The sequence below is a fragment of the Staurois parvus genome, unplaced genomic scaffold (genome assembly GCF_062004578.1).
Source record: "Staurois parvus isolate SC_StPar_1 unplaced genomic scaffold, SC_StPar_1.0 ptg000011l, whole genome shotgun sequence".
NCBI lineage: Eukaryota > Metazoa > Chordata > Amphibia > Anura > Ranidae > Staurois > Staurois parvus.
In genome coordinates, this window is record NW_028317807.1 from 4,017,501 (window position 1) to 4,032,070 (window position 14,570).

General features: G+C 39.6%; 1 protein-coding gene across 1 annotated transcript in view; it reads left to right on the plus strand.

The window, feature by feature from the left end:
• LOC149473719 (aldehyde oxidase 1-like) overlaps positions 1 to 14,207 on the plus strand; it is a 148,591-nt gene extending 134,384 nt beyond the window's left edge. The window contains exons 30-35 of the mRNA XM_089670217.1: positions 1,389 to 1,441; positions 1,913 to 2,027; positions 4,922 to 4,987; positions 5,589 to 5,777; positions 10,940 to 11,107; positions 13,917 to 14,207. Coding sequence (XP_089526343.1) covers positions 1,389 to 1,441; positions 1,913 to 2,027; positions 4,922 to 4,987; positions 5,589 to 5,777; positions 10,940 to 11,107; positions 13,917 to 13,973 — 648 coding nt within the window. The 3' untranslated portion in view covers positions 13,974 to 14,207. The remainder of the gene's footprint in view (positions 1 to 1,388; positions 1,442 to 1,912; positions 2,028 to 4,921; positions 4,988 to 5,588; positions 5,778 to 10,939; positions 11,108 to 13,916) is intronic.
• The last annotated feature ends 363 nt before the right edge of the window (positions 14,208 to 14,570 follow it).

The following is a 14,570-nucleotide window of genomic DNA, read 5'->3' on the forward strand; positions in this document are numbered from 1 at the left end:
GAGCAGGGTTCATCTGAAAGCTGTAGTAGACTTTGAAATTATCCTTATTCATGTCTTTCTATTAACACTGAGCAATCTTCTCCTACTTCCACAATCTTCACTCCATTCAAGGGACCCACTCAGAGGACTGTTCAAAAGTCGGGTCATCTTAAACTTATTTAAAACCAATATATACCAACTTGCACATGTGGTTTATACAATCGCATGTTAGGACTTGCATTTGGAATATAGGAGTCACATATTTTAAGCATAATATTACTAAACTGTGTATTGTAGCACATGTATTGAATTATTTATGTTTAAATTTGATGTATATTGTATGTATGGCTACAGTTCTGGGAGGGCGCCATGGCGTCCTCCCAGAACGCGCCCCCCAGCGGTGCATACCAGGAGCTGTCCGTGATTGCTGTGCCCTACGGACATGGCTAATCACATGACTAGGTAAAAGGCCAATCACAGTAGCCTTTTACCACATGATCAGCTGATCCAATGACACAGCAGATCACAAAGTAAATACAGTTGCCGGTTATAGGCAGCACTTTCAGCAGAAAAGTACTGCCGATTAAATAGCAAATGTCACAGAGAACACCTACACTGATCATTAGGGCACTGATCAGTGCCCTGATCAGCAGTGTCGCCTATCAGTGGCCATCATTGCTCCTCATCAGTTTCACCTCGTCAGTGCTGCCCATCAGTGCAGCCTCATGAACGCACATCAGTGAAGGAGAAAAATTTTTGTTCTTCAAATCTTTTGCTCATTTTTGTCTATAGTGCAAAATCTAAAAACCGCAGTGGCGATTAAATACCATCAAAAGAAAGCTCTATTTGTGTAAAAAAAATTATAAAAATTGCATATGGGTACAATGCTGCATGACCACACAATTGTCATTCAAAGTGCAACAGCACTGAAAGCTGAAAATTTGGCCTGGGTAAGAAGGGGGTAAAAGTGTTCAGTGGACAAGTGGTTAAAGTAGCACATTGTGGGAACACATTTTATGCCTGAAAACTTTCAGCGTATATTAATTTAATACACTGAGCCTTAACTGGATTCACTAAAATTATTAGTTGGGAGCACATCACTTTATTTTAATTTCAAAGAACAGTAGCATCACAATATACGTAGATAAGAGCGGGATTACACACACTCTATCATCTTAAACTTACCCAATGGCAACAAAGTCAAGTGCTACCTCACACACTACAAAACCTCACAACTTTGCACACAATAAAAACCTAATGGTGCCTCTAACCCTCCCAGTACTATCCAAAATGAGGGAAAATGGTTGGACTGCAGTTGGATTTATTTTCACATAGCAATTGACCTTTACATCTGCTAGTACTATTTCTTCCAGACCTGGACAAATTGGCATTAATGTTTGTTTTTTCAGGTTCAGCAAGCTTTTGCTCAGAGACTAAGACTATCGGCAACTGGATTTTACAGGTAGGTAACACATTGACATTCCCTTCTTCAGACACATCAAACTCAAAATCAGCTGAAGGACAAACTGAAAAGGATATCTTTTTAGTAGAGAATTCAGTTTAATTTATTTATTTTTTTTAATCACAGGACTTTCTTAGCCTAGCTTCACGTGGGGTGGGGGTTGCGAATAAATTGCATGCATTCCTGCAGCCGCCCTAAAAACCGCTTCTATAGGAAAATGTATGGGGGTGTCAATAACTCTTAATGGCATGCCCACAAACTGAAAAATACACTGCGGTTTCCTGTACAATGAAACACATGACCTGTTTTCACTTAAGTGATTAATGGGACCTTGACAATTCTTATATTGGGTAGGCAGTACCATATCCCTCAATCTTTAATTGAGCTTGATTTTCATTACAGGTTTTACTTCTCTTGCCTATTAATATATACATAGTAATTTCTGACTTTCCCCTACTTTTTTTTTTTTAGAGGATATGACACTGACATGGACTGGGAAAAAGGAGAGGGTAACATTGCTCCGTATTATATCTATGGAGCAGCTTGTACTGAGATTGAACTTGACTGTCTAACTGGAGGTCACAAGGTAATGGGGAATTTGTGTGCTTTTATTTGGATGAGGCACAGTATGTTCATGATTGTAAATAATTCAGTAAGACTTGCGTGACACACACTTGTATGACTGCCTTATGTTTCTAAGTAGTTAATTGAATCAATTCAATCTACTTCTGTAGTTAAAATGAGTTCCTTGTAGAAAACTAACAATATGGGATGTTCTATTTGGCAGAATAATGGTCAAGTATATCTGTCGGCATTCTGGCTTGATGAAAAAAGACCATATATTTTAAAACTATGTACATAGGCTAAAAATAAACACTTTAATCTTGGGAGTAATAATATCTGTTGTAGGAATAATCTGTCCCACACAAGCCCAGTAATTTCTTCTTGTTCTGCCGAGCACAACTACCTGAAATGTGATAGTGCCTACCAATAGGAACAGATTTGTAAAGATTTTGATGGCTTCTAAATCTTCTTGAATATATAAATATATAAAGCCAAGGTCTGCCAAGCACTCCAGTGCCACCTAAGAGGCATCTTTGAGCAGATTGGTTGTTCTGGGACCCTACTCATAAGGTTATTGCCAGTAAATTAAGTGGTGATCCCATGGTATTTATTTACACTGCTTGAAATTGTTCAAATAATTCTTGCTCAACATTGAATGCAGTTTTTTTTCAAGTCTTACAAAAAAAACAACCTATATAATTTGCATATCTTATCTGCTTAAGAAAACTACTTTATTATTCTAAATAACAATACTCTTTCCGCTGTTGAGAACCTGCATGTGTGCCTGAAGTCTTATTAAGGTTAAATGTTTTTTTTTGTTTTTTTGTAAAGAATAACCTTTTATGAAGGCTATGTTTACTTTTGTGTGCCTTACATACTACTCACACCTATTTTAATTAAAGAAAAATGTCAAGTTTTGCTGAACTTGGTTACAGTAATTCCAGTTGTTATAATTGACACTGCTCATATTAGAGCAGATATACCAGTAGAAGGCCATATTTGTATGGATATGTACACATTTACTATACATTCCTTTGAATAATTGGTGCTCTAAAGCTCATGTTGACAAATTAAGTTATCGTTCATTTTATGAAAGCAAAGTTTATTACTGGAATAGCTGAAAAACGTTACACTAACTGAATGGATCTGATGAGTAACTCCTCTCCCTGCATACTCTGTTCAGAGCACTTTACTTTCAGATAGTCCCTGTCCAACTGAAAATCTTTGAAAACCATTATGCTGGGGTCTCTCTTGAAAATCCATAATTCCCTGTGACTGCAGTGGCATGGGGTGGGAAGAGGGCATACTTATCAGTATTTTAGTAGTAAAAAAAAAAAATGTAAGTTTCAGCAATTCGCCAAAAATGATAGCATCTAAACACACTTAGGACCAGTTCAAAAACTGTACCTCCTTGCTCAGATTGAACAGACAGGACTCTTTATCCAAACTATATAACTACTTTCTACAAGTACAACTTAGATTAATTCCCTGGATCAAAATGGTCTCATGTTATTGCTGAATAAGGTATAAAAGGACAGATACATAGGGCCTTGTAGGGTTTGACGTTACATAAGTTCATCAAGTTCAATCAGAAAATAAAAATACATTTTAAAAGTGCATCCTTGGAGCCCTAAACCTGCAGTATATCCAGAAAAGGAACAAAAACCCTTAAGCATTGACTGATTTGCTCCAGCAGTGGAAACATTCCTTTCTGATCCCTTAAACCCTCGATCAGCAATGTTTTTGCTAATGTAGTGACGTGATAATTTTTTTGCCTGTTTATTTACGTAGCGTATCTACTGACCTATGATGCTGTTTGTTTTGTTTTGCCAGTTATGGCTGATGTGCCCTCTGCACTGTAATGTAATGAAGTCATAAAGTGTGGCCTGCCTATTGCAAGGCATTACTGGGTAAGCCTTCAACAGTGCAAAAACACAATAGGGTTGATTTACTAAAACGAAAGTGCAAAATCTGCAGAATTGTAAATGACACATTTTTCTGAACTGGGACAGCACTGGTGCTTGCTAGAGATTCCATTCTCTTCTCATATAGTGAGAGCTCAGCTCGCTATTACCACACAGGTGGTACCACAACACACCAGTAACCTGCAGAGGGTGTATGATGGGGCTAAACTCATAAATCTAAACATCCAGTTATATATTACTGATCTATTTCCAGTGTAAAAATTGGTTGTATTTTACTTTAATTCCTGAAGCTTCCATTGCAGCATAACCTCAGCCCTTTAAGTAAAGGATGTTGTCACATGACACTATATGGTACCAATACTAGAGATATAAATATAGAGAACACCATATTCATAAGTTCTAACGTTTATATTAGAACTACTGTCACGTGTTTAATAACCAAATGGACCCTTAAAGAGAAATTCCAGGAATGGATTTTATACCTGGTTACATTGGTCCAAAGTGGAGCAATGTAACAATGAGTATACCATACATGGCCAATGCCCCTGGAAGATGGAAATCACTTACGTAGACATTGCTAAACCAGTGATTTCCACTTGTTTCTGGGACCCGTGCTGAGCTTCTGGCCTGCTGCATTCTGAACAAAACCTGCTTTACATTTTCTGAATGAATCTAAAGCATTCTCTGATTAGACAAGGTGGAGAGGTGGGGCAGTGACGTGTTTAGAATGCAGCAGGCCAGCCGTTCTGCACGTGACCCGGAAGCACATGGGAATCACTGGGGTATCGGAGTTTACTATAGTTGATCCCAGCTTCCAGGGGCATCAGCCAGGTATGGTATATACTTTTGTTACATTGGTCCACCTTGGACCAACGTAACTATGTATAAAATATCCATTCCTGAAACTCCTCTTTAATGATTCATTAAAATGAATTTAATGAAGAAACCGAATAACTGCAGTTACTAATCTGTTTTTTGTTTTTTCTCCAAGAATCTTCGTATAGATATAGTTATGGATGTGGGAGAAAGCATAAATCCAGGATTGGACATTGGACAGGTTTGTAAACTTTAAGCTACATATTGGCTTGGTTTTTCTTAGGTTTTATTATTTATATGTAGCGCTACCCTTGTGAGGGCCACTGTGTAATGGGTATCCCTAATCCTCTCTCTGCACAGCCAGGCGATAGGTATTTCTCACACAGACTTGCATCCAAAGACAGTGACCAGTCCATGGGCTTGATTTTGTTGTTTTATTAGGGGAAATCAACTTGGATAGGAAAATTGGGATTATGGGATGCCCAGTTTGGCTTGAATTAATGGAAGGGGGACACTTCCTTCCTATGTACAAAGGCAGATCCTGGACTGTTCTTTTCCTGAAAGCCGTCAGTCATTGCGGATCAGTAGCAGCTGCCCTTTATGGGCGAGGAGCTAGCAGCTCCTCAAAAACCGGCTTTACTTCTCGTAGCTACATGCAAAGATGTCTTCTCTTCCCCTGTAGAGCTGCTCCCAGCTCCACAGCCTGCAAACACCACCAAGCTTGGAGTATGCACCCCCCCCTTTTTTTTTTTTTTTCTGTTCTTTTTTTTTTTTTATTTTCTTTCATGTGTATTAACTCCTTTTTTTTTTTTTTTTTTTTTTTTTTTTTTTTTTTCCTCTAGATTGAAGGTGCAGTTATTCAGGGACTTGGCCTGTACACATTAGAGGAACTCTTTTATTCACCACAAGGTGACATGTATACGCTTGGACCCGACAAATATAAAATACCAGCAGTGTGTGATATTCCAACTGAGTTTAATGTCTCTCTTCTCGCATCGTCTAAAAATCCATATACCATTTATTCCTCGAAGGTGAGTTTCATTCTATACTATTTGGGCCGCAGTTGGGGAAGAGAGCTGGTGTGTGTGTGTGTGTGTGTGTGTGTGTGTGTCATAGTCTACACACCCCTCTTAAAATGTCAGGTTTCTGTGATGTAAAAAAATGAGAGCAAGAGAAATCATCTCAGAACTTTTCCCACCTTTTAATGTGACCTATTAACTGTACAACTCAAGTAAAAAAAAAAAAACAGCATTTTTTTTATCTTTTTGGGGAGGGAGGTAAACCTAGAAAACTAAAATAATGTGGTTGCATATGTGTGCACACCCTCCTATAACTGGGAATGTAGCTGTGTTCAGAATTAAGCAATCGCATTCAAAATCATGTTAATTAGGAGTCAGTACATACCTGCCATCATTTAAAATACCTCTGATTAACCCCAAATAAAGTTCAGCTGTTCTAGTAAGTCTTTCCTGACATTTTCTTAGTCGCATCCTGAAGCAAAATCCATGGTCCACAGAGCGCTTCCAAAGCATCATAGGGATCTCATTGTTAAAAGGTATCAGTCAGGAGAAGGGTACAAAAGCATTTCCAAGGCATTAGATATACCATGAACACAATGAAGACAGTCATCAAGTGAAGAAAATATGGTGCAACAGTGACATTACCGAGAACTGGACGTCCCTCCAAAACTGATGAAAAGACGAGAAGAAAATTGGTCTGGGAGGCTGCCAAGAGACCTACAGCAACATTAAAGGAGCTGCAAGAATATCTGGCAAGTACTGGCTGTGTGGTACATGTGACAACAATCTCCCATATTCTTCATATGTCTGGGCTATGGGGTAGAGTGGCAAGACTGAAGCCTTTTCTTATGAAGAAAAACATCCGAGCCATCCAATTTTGCAAAAACACATCTGAAGTCTCCCAAAAGCATGTGGGGAAAACGTGTTCTGGTCTGATGAAGCCAAGGTTGAACTTTTTGGCCATAATTCCCAAAGATATGTTTGACGCAAAAACAACACTGCACATCACCAAAAGAACACCATACCCACAGTGAAGCATGGTGGTTGCAACATCATGCTTTGAGGCTGTTTTTCTTCAGCTGGAACTGGGACCTTAGTCAAGGTAGAGGGAATTATGAACAGTTTTTCAAATACCAGTCATTATTGGCACAAAACCTTCAGGCTTCTGCTAGAAAGCTGAACATGAAGAGGAATTTCATCTTTCAGCATGACAATGACCCATAGCATACATCCAAATCAACAAAGGAATGGCTTCACCAGAAGAAGATTAAAGTTTTGGAATGGCCCAGCCAGATCCCAGAGACCTGAATCCAATCAAAAATCTGCAGGATGATCTGAAGAGGTCTGTGCACAGGAGATGCTCTCACAATCTGACAGATTTGGAGTGTTTTTGCAAGGAAGAGTGGGCAAATATTGCCAAGTCAAGATGTGCCATGCTGATAGACTCATACCCAAAAAGACTGAGTGCTGTAATAAAATCAAAGGGTGCTTCAACAAAGTATTAGTTTAAGGGTGTGCACACTTATGCAACCATATTTTATTTTTTTATTTTTTCTTCCCTCCACTGAAACTATTTCAGTTTGTTGTTCAACTGCATTCTACAGTTTCTAGGTTACATTAACCACCTCCCGCCCGCCATATAGTGCAATGATGGGCGCAAGGTGGTTCTCGTTCTGGGGGGACGTCAGATGACATCGTCCTATTCTAACTGTGCTTTGGGAGCGCGCAGCACAACGATCAGTGGTGCGCTATGTCCCTCAGACACAGCGGATCACCGACCAATGGAAAGAGCCGAAGATGTCGGCTCGGTCATTTGATCAGCTGTGTCCAATCACAGCTGATCACATGTAAATAGGGAAATGCCGGTTATCGGCATTTCTTTCCTCACGAACTGTCACGTTGACAGCTCGAGAGGAGAGCAGAGCCGGTGATCGACATCCCTCAGAGGGGACATGTGCACTGATCATCAAGGCACTGATGATCAGTGTGCCCTGATGATCTGTGTAGCCCCAGCAGTGCCACCTGTCAGTGCCCATCCATGCCACCTGCCAATGCCCATCAGTGCCACATCAGTGCCCATCTGAGCTGCCTTTCAGTGTCACCTATCAGTGCCACCTATCAGTGCCTGTCAGTGCTGCATATCAGTGCCATATGAGTGCTGCCTTTCAGTGCCCATCAGTGATGTATGTCAATGTCCATCAGTGCCACCTATCATTGTCCATCAGTGCCCATCACTGCAGCCTCATTAGCGCACATCAGTGAAGGAGAAAAATCACTTATTTACAAAAACCAAAACTAAGAAAACGTTTTGTTTTTTTTCAAAATTTTCTGTGGTTTTTGGTTTAAGAAAAAATAAAAAACCCAGAGATGATTAAATACTACCAAAATAAAGCTCTGTCACAAAAAAATGATAAAAATGTCATATGGGTACAGTGTTGCATGACCGCGCAATTGTCATTCAAAGTGTGACAGCACTGAAAGCTGGAAATTGGCCTGTGCAGGAAGGGGGTATAAGTGCCCAGTAGGCTAGTGGTGAAAGGTGAAAAAAGTTCTGAAATGATTTAATTTTTGTCATTTTTTTACATCACAGAAACCTGCCATTTTAACAGGGGCGTGTTGACTTTTTATATCCGCTGTACTGTATATACACACACGCTGCTCAAAACAAATTTAAAGGAACACTATAAAAACACATAAGATCTCAATGGGAAAAAATATCATGCTGGATATATATACTGATATAGACTGGGTAATGTGTTAGGAACATAAGGATGCCCTGTCGTTTGATGGAAATGAAAATTGTCAACCTACAGAGGACTGAATTCAAAGACATCCCAAAAATCAAAGTGAAAAAATGATGCAGTGGGCTAGTCCATTTTATTGAAATTTCATTGCAGCAACTCAAAATGGTACTCAGTAGTTTGTATGGCCCCCGTGTGCTTGTATGCATGCCTGACAATGTCGGGGCATGCTCCTAATGAGACGGATGGTGTCCTTGGGTATTTCCTCCCAGATATGGACCAAGACGTCGCTGAGCTACTGGACAGAGTGAGGGTGCAACCTGGTGGCGTTAGATGGACTGAAACATGATATCCCAGAGGTTTTCTATTGGATTTAGTTCAGGTGACTGTGGGGGCCATTCAATGGTATTCCGTCATCCTCCAGGAACTGCCTGCATACTCGCGCCATATGAGGCCTCGCATTGTCGTGCCCCAGGAGGAACCCAGGACCCACTGCACCAGCGTAGGGTCTGACAATGAGTCAAAGGATGTCATCCCGATACCTAATGGCATTCAGGGTGCCTTTGTCTAGCCTGTAGAGGTCTGTGCGTCCCTCCATGGATATGTCTCCCCAGACCATCACTGACCCACCAACAAAAAAGTGATGCTGAACCATGTTGCAGGCAGCATAACAATCTCCACAGGTTCTCTAGACCCTTTCACGTCTGTAACCATGTGCTCAGGGTGAACCTGCTCTCATCTGTGAAATGCACAGGGTGCCAGTGGCGGCCCGGCCAATTCTGGTGTTCATTGGCAAATGCCAATTGAACTCTATGGTGATGGGCAGTGAGCACAGGGCCTACTAGAGGATGTCGGGCCCTCAGGCCACCCTCATGAAGTCTGTTTCTGATTGTCTGGTCAGAGATATTCACACCAGTGGCCTGCTGGAGGTCATTTTGTAGGGCTCTGGCAGTACTCATCCTGTTCCTCCTTGCACAAAGAAGCAGATACTGATCCTGCTGAAGGGTTAAGGACCTTTTAGCTGTCCAGCTGTCCTAGAGTAACTGCCTGTCTCCTGGAATCTCTTCCATGCTCTTGTGATTGTGGTGGTAGACACAACAAACCTTCTGGCATATTGATGTGCCATCCTGGAAGAGTTGGACTGCCTGTGCAACCTTTGTAGGAACCAGGTATGCTACCAGTAGTGACATTGACCCTAGCCAAATGCAAAACTAGTGAAAAACAGAAAAGATGAATGGGGAAAAAATGTCAGTGGCCTCCACCTGTAAAACCATTCCTATTTTGGCAGTTGTCTCAGTGTTGCCCATCTAGTGCACCTGTTAATTTAATTAACACCAAAGCAGTTGAAACTGATTAACAACCCCCTCTGCTACTTAACTGACTAGATCAATATCCCAGGAGTTTATGCTATTCTCTTATTAAATTATTATTTTTTTTTTTTATGATCCAAAACCCATATCTAAGGCCAGTAGTGGAATTCTTGTTAGTTAGGATTTTGTTGTCTAATATTCGCTTTGCTCCTAATTCTTTCATTGGGATGTATTCATTTTTGCATTATGGTCTTGAAACAATTTGTTAGAAAAAATACTTTTTTTTGTGTGTGCAAATTAACCACTTTGTAACCACGCTATAGAAGATTGACAGCTACAGCGCAGCTTACCCAGTTCTGGGAGGGCGTCATGTAACAACCTGGTGGTGCGCACCCAGTGATCTCCATGATTGCTGTGTCCTACGGACACAGCTGATCATGTGATGAGGTAAAAGGCCAATCACAGCGTCCTTTTACCATGTGATCAGCTGTGTCCAATGACACAGCAAATCACGGAGTAAATACAATTTCCGGTTATCGGCAGCACATCAATGAAGGAGAAAGATTTACCTGTTTGCAAAATTTTAGAATAGAAAGAAAAACTTCTTGTTCAAATTTTTTGCTTTTTTTTTTTTTTTTTTTTTGTTTACAGTGCAATAAAATTAAAAACCCAGTAGCAATTAAATACCACCAAAAGAAAGCTCCAAGTGTGTGAAAAAAAAATGATAAAAGTTTCATATGGGTACAATGTTGCATGACTGCGCAATTGTAATTCAAAGTGCGACAGCACTGAAAGCTGAAAATTTGGTCTGGGCATGAAGGGGGGTATAAGTGCTTGGTAGGCAAGTGGTTAACAAATCTTGTTTGCAATCAATGGCCCACATTTGTGGGAGTATTTTGTAGTATAGCGTCCAATAGAAAGTGTGTGTGTGAATATGTATACGTGTATGTGTGAAAAATGTGTAAGTAGTAAATGTTTCATCCTACAAATATATTTTATTAAAAAGAATGCATTGCCATGTTTTTCCTTCTACTTAATATATTGTTGTAACTTCTTTATAGCAAGTTGGGGAGCCAGTTTTTGTTTTCATATTAAGATGTTGGTGTGACTTTTTTTCTTACAGGGAGTTGGGGAGCCAGCTGTGTTTTTAGGATGTTCTGCCCTTTTTGCCATAAAGGATGCAGTGGATTCAGTTCGTACAGAACGTAATTTGCCCAAAATCTTTACTCTGAATAGCCCTGCAACACCAGAAAAAGTCAGAATGGCTTGTGAAGACCACTTGACTAAAATGGTGTGTTTCCATATAAACAAATCATGTGTATATTTATTTCATGCTGTGTGCATAGTTTTTGGTGCAGAGTGTCTGTCTTTTTTATTATAAAGTGTGTACTATTTATAAATATGTATTTTGTATTAATTTTTTTACCATCCATAGAAAATAAACATTTAGCACAGGTTGCATTGACATAACATTTCTATGATAGGGCATGGGGGCTTTCTATAGATATAGTTTCTGAAGGGAAATGGATCCTGATGCGCTGTAAATGTCTTCACTTTTCTAGGCTAAGGGAATGAAGGGAGATTAATTGCTGTACTGACTTATTTAGCTGTGTGTAGGAACTGCAGCTTGAGCTATTCAGCTCTGAAAAGGTGAAAAAAAAAAACTGAACAGGGGAAAATTTAAACTATTAAAGGTTTCATATTTTAAGACAAAAAACTGGAAAATATTTTTTGTTTTCGTTTTTTTTTTCTTCCTCTATCCTAACCATAATAAAAATCATCATTCCCAAACCTTTATAAATGTCCTGTAAAGCATATGAGTATATGCATTTTTGAATGAGTTGCTCTACTCATGGGAGAGTGATGTCTATTTAACAAACATTGACAATGTGGAGAAAGTATGCTAAGTTTTGGATGAGTTTGAGTACACCGGGCCCCCTCTAATGTTGCTCTTAAAGCAGGTACCTAACTTTGCAGCTTAAAGTGACTTATTTAAATAAAAATGTTAAATGTGCTGCCTAAAAAGATAATTAGTAGTCTTCTCTCCTGCTGCCAGCACTGCCGTTTGCCACTGTACTGTAGAGAAAACCGCTGCTTGAAAAGCTTCAGAATCTGGCACTTCTGGTGCGAGATTCAGAAGATTTTCTGAAGAATCTGGTGTGTGGGATACCTGGTCCCCTGCTGCACTCAGTGGTTCCTCCTGCCAGCCCCTACATTTCTACAGAACACAATAGTGAAATGGGACTGTAGGAAAAGTAAATATTGATTTTTGAGGGTGATACAATATTTGGCATTTTTATTTTAGCGATCGTCACCTTAAACGATAAGTTTACCTTTTTGACAAAAAATAATAAAAGCAAATTTTTTTTGCAGGTAAATTGCATTTTTTTCTGTTGTTGCAAGAGCCTACAACGCATTGCACCAGTGATCAGCAGATCACTGGTGCCATGCAGATCTCCTGCAGACCTGTCCGTGTGTCTGCTTGCCCATACGGGATGTACAGGAAGAATCAAACTTCCACGGCGCCATGGTAGTTCATTGACAACTACAACCAACAAGCACTCACGCTGTCAAAAAATAAGTAAGCAGCTACAAAAACTGTAGCTGCTGACTTTTAAAAAAACAGCCACTTACCAGTCCCTCTGTCCCACAGTGTGTCCCCTGCAGCCAGTTTCACTGGCCATCCTGTATTCCAGGAGGCCGGTATCTTCAATGTGGGCACCCGGCTGTGGTAGCTTGCAGCTTCACAGCCGGGTACCCACTGCGCATGCGCAAGTAGCGCTGCGCTTCACTAATGGTCCTGTAGTCTTCTGGGACCTGTCATGTGTCCCAAAATACTACAGGAAGGGAGGACACCTTCCGATCGCCTAGGTGATCGGACCAGAAGTGTGAGCGGGTACCTGTTAAATTCAGGTACCCGCTCCCCCCCCCCCCCTCAAAGGTGACAATCCTTAATGGGGAGCGAGGGAGCAGTCCTTAAAGCGGAACTTCCCCTTTTGGGTAGAACTCCGCTTTTAAGCTGTTGGGACTTGCAGTCTATTCATTCACAGAACTCTCTGATTGAATGATGCTGCCATGTGGGCAGAGCCTCTCATGGCTGTGCTTTTTTTAAAAAAAGTGACAGTTAGTATGGGTGGAGAATCAGGCAGCAGCTGCAGCATTGGGAACATGTTACTAAAAATGGGTGGAACATGTAACATGTTCGCAAAGGTGAACTTCTCCTTTAAACACGAATTCTGCTGCATGTGGTCTTAAATGTTACACTTTAAATATGAATAGTAAGTTAAAGACCTCACACAGAATTTGTAAAGTTGCTCATTTTGACTTTTTTGAATTTGAGCTTTTTCAATTTCTCATGGTATGCTCCTCATTTGATTTTTATGAATTGTATCATTACAAAAGTCACACATTGCCTAAATAAATGACACCTGTCAGCTTTTCAAGGAGTAATATATTGCTGTTCCCCAGCTGACAGCCCAGGCAGCCTGCATAGCATGTAGTGACGACCAAAAACTGGAAAATTGTACATTTTTTCTTTTTTTTTTTTTTTTTTTTTTTTTTATTCTTCTCAGTCGATTTTTGCAGAAGATGATGCAACTTGTGAACCATAGTTGCATGGGTTGATAAACTTATTCTCCTCAGATCAGACAGCTCCACTTGAGAATTTTCAGATGAATTAAAAAAAAAAAAAAAAAAAGAATCTGATTCTGCTGATTCAGGTGACATAAGAGTATTTAAAAGACATTAGCTTTCTATCCAGTTCAGTTGATGCTCCCTATTGAAAAAGCTATTCCAACTGACATCTTTCTTACTGCATAGATTCGCAAGCACATTCAAACTGGAGAAGTCTTTGGCAACTCTTTTCATGTCTATGGAGTGCTTATGTCAGGCAAGACCTTCAGTTCTGTTTTCAGATTTGTGTACTTTTTTAAAATACCAATTAATGCAACTAGTGATGTGGAAAAGATTGAGCAAAAAAACTGTTATGTCCTTTCCAAAGCAACTGTGGGAAGCATAAGATGCAGACCTCAGCTTGGAGAACTAGTAACACATCCTACATTCTGTAGTTTGGAATTTAATTCATTTCTGTTGTATTTCAGATCCCGAGAGACAAGGATGGCACCTTCACCCCCTGGTCTGTGAACATTACAAAATGAATATGAAATACTATAATCTTGATCAACAAGAGCACTTAACCAATTTGGTTATAATATGTTCAAATTGTTTGTCTTATATCTGTTTAATGGTTCTGCTGAATAATTTGGGAACATAGAGATAAATGATTAGTGATTTGAATAGATTTTGCTATACTCGCTCACATTTTGTATATCCACATTGTTGGTATTTGTATGTATTACATACTGAACAAAATAAAGAAAAAAACTACCAAAGCTTTATTATATCGTAAAATATAAATTGTATATTGTGTGTGTGTGTGTGTGTGTGTGTGTGTGTGTGTGTATATATATATATATATATATATATATATATGTGTGTGTGTGTGTGTGTGTGTGTGTATATATATATATATATATATATATATCACACACTTGTGCTCAAAAGTTTGCATACCCCTTGGAGAACTGGTATTATTGTGTAAACATGAGTGAGCAGGCAAAACACATTTCTTTTATTTCTTGTGGGATTCAGATTCTACTGTAGGTCAAAACAGAATGGCAGAATCGTAACACAAAATGTGGCTGCAAGTAAGCAAATTAAATTACCCCCGTTCAAAAGTCTGCATACCGTTCTTA